Source organism: Heteronotia binoei, chromosome 21 (genome assembly GCF_032191835.1).
Source record: "Heteronotia binoei isolate CCM8104 ecotype False Entrance Well chromosome 21, APGP_CSIRO_Hbin_v1, whole genome shotgun sequence".
Lineage (NCBI taxonomy): Eukaryota > Metazoa > Chordata > Lepidosauria > Squamata > Gekkonidae > Heteronotia > Heteronotia binoei.
The window spans coordinates 169,048,196-169,054,782 of record NC_083243.1 but is presented as its reverse complement, the minus strand read 5'-3'; the positions used below and the strand labels follow the sequence as shown (position 1 = coordinate 169,054,782).

General features: G+C 44.3%; 1 protein-coding gene across 1 annotated transcript; it reads left to right on the top strand.

Moving 5' to 3' along the window:
* Positions 1-638: 638 nt before the first annotated feature.
* Positions 639-5,552, top strand: NDUFV1 (NADH:ubiquinone oxidoreductase core subunit V1). Its single transcript, XM_060261823.1, has 9 exons — positions 639-780; positions 1,053-1,223; positions 1,799-1,982; positions 2,181-2,370; positions 2,710-2,922; positions 3,110-3,276; positions 3,351-3,432; positions 4,968-5,113; positions 5,281-5,552. The coding sequence occupies exons 2-9, from the start codon at positions 1,201-1,203 to the stop codon at positions 5,362-5,364; spliced, it is 1,089 nt and encodes a 362-aa protein (XP_060117806.1). The 5' UTR covers positions 639-780; positions 1,053-1,200; the 3' UTR covers positions 5,365-5,552.
* The last annotated feature ends 1,035 nt before the right edge of the window (positions 5,553-6,587 follow it).

Genomic DNA, 6,587 nt, shown 5'->3' with positions numbered 1-6,587 from the left:
TTTCCTCGGAAGTAAGTCCTAGTTAGTGTGTTTATGACTGCAGCCTAACATCTCTTATGTCTACACAGACGATGCCGCCTAATCCCTGGCTAGCTGGACTACAAATCCCACCATCCATCACTCCTGAAGCCGGTCTCCGTTTGGGGCCATAGGTATTTTCCATGTGTCGTCACCACACGTCGCCTCAAAGCATGACATAGAATTCCTGCGCAAAACAAGTGAAGGTGACGAGGGTCGGTGAAGCCGACTGGGGGGACCCGGGTTTCCCTTCAGTGCCATGCTGGCCATCCGACCTCTCTTGGGCCGTGGAGCCTGCGTTCAGGCTCGCTTCTTCTCTGCTGCTCCAGAGTCGGTGAGTCCCCGCTAGGCTTGGGGGCTCCTCCTTGCCTCAGCGCACTGAGGGGACAGAGAAAGTGTGCAGCTCTGGATCAGATAGCGATGAAGAGGAGAGCTCCATCTCTCTCTCGTTTTTTTATGTCGAAATAGTTTCGTGCCCTCTTTTAATTTCCCTTCCTGGTGTTCTGTAAGGAGCCTAGTTTCAGGGGAAGATTTCTTCGCAGAGGATTTGCGATAGGCTCCATGGAGCTGTGGAAGCCAATGGACTTTGAAAGGTGTACTAACTCTGTTTAGGATTGCAGTTAGGGTTGAGTACGCAGATGGTAACTACTCTCAGACTAAAACTGTTTTTCTCCCATAGGCGCCCCCTAAGAAAACCCAGTTTGGCCCACTTAAGGATGAGGATCGCATTTTCACAAATCTTTATGGGCGCCATGAGTGGAGGTGAGAGCTGAGCACACAGTCTGTTGTAGTGCAACCAAGAGAAAATGATCAGGGTGTTGACAGTGCCTGCAACTTACCAAAGGAGAGCCGTTATACCAGAAAATGAATTTGCATTTAAAATGTAGCAGCATTTTAAATCAGTAAATTATCTACTAGAAAAAACCAAGTAGCCTGTGTTCTGTAAGATGCCACGTCTTATACTGCAGCTGTCTGTTTAAAAAATGGAATTCATTTGTGTGGTCCTTGTTATGTAGTCATTTTGTTGCTTTTAGGCTAAAAGGAGCTTTGAGCCGAGGTGACTGGTATAAAACCAAAGAAATTTTGCTGAAGGGTATTGACTGGATCCTGAATGAGATTAAGATTTCTGGCCTGAGAGGTCGTGGTGGGGCTGGCTTCCCCACTGGTCTTAAATGGAGCTTCATGAATAAGCCCCCAGATGGCAGGTATGTTGCATTGGGGACAAACTGCAGTGAGATTTCAAGATGTTTTACATTGTGTGTCTATGCTCACAAAGCAGTTATATGGCAATGTGGTGATTACTACTCTTGGTTTCAAAACCTTTTTTTGTTTGGCATCTATTCAGACTCACATAGGGAATAACGGTCTGGTGTCTCAGTTTCTAGTTGGTGCAATTTAGCTGGTGCAATTTAGCTGGTGGAAATGTCAATTTCTACCTTAAAGTTATCTAAATTTAATGTCATGATTTGCTGTCTCAAAAGAAGCAACAAATAATAATAGAACACTTCCTGACTCTGTTCTCCTGTGACTTGTAAAAATGATATAGAAAGCTGGCTTGACACAGTGTGAAGCTCTGTGTTTGTGAGTCTGTGTTAGGGAATAGAAATTTAAGTAACTAAGTGATGCTCAGATATACATCTTATTGCTCACAGTTTTCTAAGCCTTGATTTCTGACAAATAAAGCTCTGGCCATTATCTGAGGATAGGATTCTGAGGTGGATCAGCCATTGGCTTTGCAGACCACACAGTGCTGAGTGATATAATTATTCCTGTGTTTCAGACCCAAATATTTAGTGGTGAATGCAGATGAGGGAGAGCCAGGAACCTGTAAGGACAGGGAGATCATGCGCCATGACCCGCACAAGTTGATAGAGGGCTGCCTTGTGGCAGGTCGAGCTATGGGTGCACGAGCTGCCTACATCTACATTCGTGGAGAGTTCTATAATGAGGCCTCAAACTTGCAGGTGAGCTGCTACTCACCTTATTGTGCAATCACAAATATCCTTAAGACCCTTCCTTGTGAAAAGTAATAAAGTGTACATTCACCTCTTGCTTGTGACACTATGTTGTTTTGAGTTACTCCTTGTATTTTCTGTGGTTGGGAAGCCAATCAGTGAAGTCTTAGTGCTTTGTCACAGCTGCACTCCTTGCTGTCTCTTTAGGTGGCGATCAAGGAGGCCTACGAGGCGGGACTGTTGGGCAAGAACGCTTGCGGCTCTGGCTATGACTTTGATGTCTTTGTGGCAAGAGGGGCTGGTGCCTATATTTGTGGCGAGGAGACGGCACTTATTGAATCACTTGAGGGCAAGCAGGGCAAGCCCCGCCTCAAACCACCTTTCCCAGCTGACGTGGGTATGCCCTCTTAAAAGTTCCTTCTGTGATTAGCAGTATGAGTTTGGTTTCTTTCTCTGTTCTAAGCCTTTTCCTCAAATTCCCATCCCAGTTAACATAAGCATACTATCTCAGCTCTTTGGGGAGCCTTACTGTCTTTATCTTTTGCTCATCACATCTGCGAAAGCTCTGACCTAAATCAGAACTCTGCTATGTTAAATTTCATCCCAGATCACCAATATTAACTGTTGTAAAGCATCCTTCTTGTCTTCCCCCCTCCCCCCAGTATATTTTACTAGTAGCTGGTTTAACAGAATTATTAAAGCTAGCCTTTGATTTCCCTACCTCCCCCGCCTCTAGGAGTTTTTGGTTGTCCAACCACCGTGGCAAATGTTGAGACTGTTGCTGTGGCCCCCACTATCTGCCGCCGAGGAGGCACCTGGTTTGCTAGCTTTGGGCGTGAGCGCAACTCTGGAACCAAGCTCTTTAATATCTCAGGCCATGTCAACACACCTTGTACAGTGGAAGAGGAGATGTCAATACCAATGCGTGATCTGATTGAGCTACATGCAGGTGAGAGCTAGCAGTCATTACACATTTTTTTTCCAGTCATACTCATCATAAGGAGAGAGGCCTTTAGCCACCTTTTAAATATTTTGTCTGTGAGAGTAACCTTGCACCCCTTATTTCTTTCTGTTGTGCTCTGAGACAAGCAACCTATTGAACAGAGCCCAATTATCTGTCCCTGTCTTCTAACCAGGGGGTGTGAGAGGTGGCTGGGATAACCTGCTTGCTGTGATTCCTGGCGGCTCATCCACTCCCCTCATCCCCAAGTCTGTGTGTGAGACAGTGCCAATGGATTTTGATGGACTGATACAGGCACAGACTGGCCTTGGCACAGCAGCTCTCATTGTCATGGACAAATCGGTAAGGAAAGTCCCTTGCTCCTTCCTATTCTGTGCTCCTCTTTTGTGGATCTTCACCATCTCTTCTTTCCTCAGACAGACATAGTTCGAGCAATTGCCCGCCTCATTGAATTCTACAAGCACGAGAGCTGTGGACAGTGTACTCCATGCCGGGAAGGTGAGTATGAAGTCCTAATGCTACTGCTGAAATATTCCTTTGTAGATGAGAAGGATTTTGAACCCAAGCTGACTGTATTTCCAGAGGGCAGGCTTTCTTTCTTAACACCTCTTCTTGACACACAAGTCTTCATATTGTTATAACACAGGAGTCCAGTGGCACTGACTAGCGTAATTTATTCAGTTATAAGGTTTCATGCATCAGAGCTCACTTCATCAAGTGCGTAAGAGTGTAAAAGTCTGATTTACATATCCAACAGAAAAGTGGGGAGAGGAGGAATGTTATAAAAGAGAGGCTGATTTCAAACAAGGTCCAGTCCAAAGAATAGTCAGTTCCTGTGGTATATGTTTCCTTGAGAACAGACTTCCATCTCGGATGTTTCCAGTCCACATAATGATGAATCTGATAATCCCCTCTCTTGATCTTAAAGTAATTGACCCAGGAGTCATGAGTGTGTTAGAACCTTATGCTGGTACCTCATGGAAATAATCGGGGAGCCTTAGGCCTCTATTGCTGTTGTTGAACTTAGAACTTTAAACCAGAACTCTGCTCCAGCCTCTGTAATTGCAGACAAATACCTGCATATGTATGGGTGGCATCTGCTGAAAACATAAGAAAGTTGATGGATGTTCACTAGCCCAATAGTAGAATTTATTCAGGTGGCAGATCCTGCTCCCTCCCTTTACAAAATACTGTTGTTTTGGCCTGAAAGTACGTTTAAACCAGGACTAAATTTAAGAGAGGGGGTGCAGCTTAGTGGAAGAACCTCTTTGTTGCCTGCAGAAGGTCCCAGGTTCAGTACCCAGCATCTCCAGTTAAAAGGACCAGGCAGTAGGTGGCATCTCCAGCAAAGATCAAGTTGTAAGCGATGTGAAACGCCTCATCCTGAGATCTTGGAGAGCTGCTGCCAGCCTGGGTAGACAGTACTGACCTTGGACACATGAAGCTGCCTTATACTATGTCAGAGCTTTGGTCCAGCAAGGTCAGTGTTATCTTCACAAATTGACAGCAATTCTCCAGGGTCTCAGGCCGAGATGTTACATATTATGTACAACTTGATATTCGCTGGAGGTGCCAGGAATTGAACATGGGACCTTCTACATGCCAAGCAGATGCTCTACCACTGAGCTACAGCCCTTCCCCAATGGATCAATGGTATAAGGCAGCTTCAGGTGTGTACCCAGGATAGAGGGGAAAATGCTGCTAAAACACAGCATAAATGAATGTCAAATTGCCTAACGGGCAAACAATTTTGACACACTATAGAGCAGTACGTTTGGACAAAAGATATTTAATCTATAAAGTCTTGTGACATTTAATGAAGAAAAGTACTATCAAAACTGGGAACTTGTAACTTACACAGGTTGAGCTCAGCAACAGACCTCCAAACTCAGCTATGCAAAGTTCATTTGATGTTACTTTCTGTCTTTCACAATGCTGTGTCTTAGTGTATGGCTTATGACTCTTCCCTAGTTACAACCGATCCTGTCATAAACTCTGGACTTTCATTTGGCTCTTTGACTTACCACATACAGGTGTGGACTGGATGAACAAGGTGATGTGGCGATTTGTGAAAGGCAATGCACAAGTGGCAGAGATTGATGCACTGTGGGAAATTAGCAAGCAGATTGAGGGCCATACCATCTGTGCCCTGGGAGATGGGGCTGCTTGGCCTGTACAGGTAACATCTTGGGCTTCCTCACCTTAACTTAAAAACAGGTTTAACAAGAATCTTGAGCACCTTGGTAACTTTGCAGTGGAAGGTCTAGAAATGAACAGGTCAAAAGGACAGAGGGAGTAATGTAGATATATGTCCTTGTAACTCCTTGTGGATGTTCATTCTGACAGGGACTGATTCGTCATTTCCGGCCAGAGCTTGAGGAACGGATGAGACAATATCACGAGTCAAAAGTGCAACAGGCATCTGGATGAACAACGAAACACTACCTCACCTTTGTACTTTGGGTGGGATCTCTTGAGGGCAGTGTGATCTGTGTTTTGACTTGTGCATTTGGAACAGTACATTCAGATTTTTGGCATAAGAGTGTAGGTTGTGACCTACCTCAGTTTCTCTTGCCTTCTTAACACAGCAGTTAAACTATTAAATGTTTATGACTTGGTTTGGCTTTTGTGTATTTTTTTACTGTAGAAAAAGCAAAGAAATAGACTACATGGCTCTACATAATTGCAACTGCTACAATTTCCTCTCATGTTCTTCAATTAATATAGTATCATCTTTATTCCTTTATTTTTTTTAAAAAAAATCCATACCTCTAAGAGCAGGCTTCTGGGGCACATGCACACAGTTTTCTCTGCTGAATCAACCCTTACCCTATTGCCTTCTTTTCAACTCACTGTCTGGAAGGAAGGAACAACACTAAGTATCCTTTCAAGAAGAATTCAGCTGTTGTCATCTGTTTTAGTCTGTGAGCAGTTTGCAACCAGTCATTGGGAGAAACAATGAAGGAATATTTGATTTTTTAATTTCCTAGGGGGAGAGGAAAAGTATAGAAAATGAACTTGCTGAAATTTTGCATTGTCATTAGTAAAATGTGAGCTACCCTTTGCCTTTTTGTAGCAATCACCTGGGTTTCTAAATCAGGAAGTTACGTACTTTTACTGTAGCTCAGGAAGAGCTACATCACCATTGTTTTATTATTATTTGTTTGATTTATAAACCACCCTCTGAAGGGCTCAGGGCAGTGTACATCTTTACTAAAAACAAACATAAAAACACTGCATGTCGGGGAGGATTCAGTAAACTGTGGCCTGAACTATAAACCAGTTCACCCAACTCGGGTGGGGAACAGTAGCTCTCCAGATGTTTTTTTGCCTACAACTCCCATCAGCCCCAGCCATTGACCATGCTGGCTGGGGCTGATGGGAGTTGTAGGCAAAAAAAAAAATCTGGAGAGTTACCATTGGCCACCCCTGAATTACACTACTAAAAATTGCACACGAAAAACAAAAGAAGGGGTTAGGGCGAAAAACACCACCTTTCCTCTTATTTCCTACCCCCTTGCCGTCTTAGGTGGGAGAATCCAGAAGCCATACTAGTCCTTCAGCATTCTGGTGTAAGCCAACAGTTCGCACTAAGCCCCACCTCGAATCTGAAACTCTCATCCTGGGGGCGGGGAGCCACGCCTATGGGACTG

Bases quoted from the DNA above. Each gene is read 5' to 3' on its own strand.
- NDUFV1 (XM_060261823.1), top strand. From the start codon at position 1,201: ATGAATAAGCCCCCAGATGGCAG. The intron at 1,224-1,798 runs GTATGTTGCATT...CCTGTGTTTCAG, and splicing joins AATAAGCCCCCAGATGGCAG to ACCCAAATATTTAGTGGTGA. The intron at 5,114-5,280 runs GTAACATCTTGG...TCATTCTGACAG, and splicing joins GGGCTGCTTGGCCTGTACAG to GGACTGATTCGTCATTTCCG.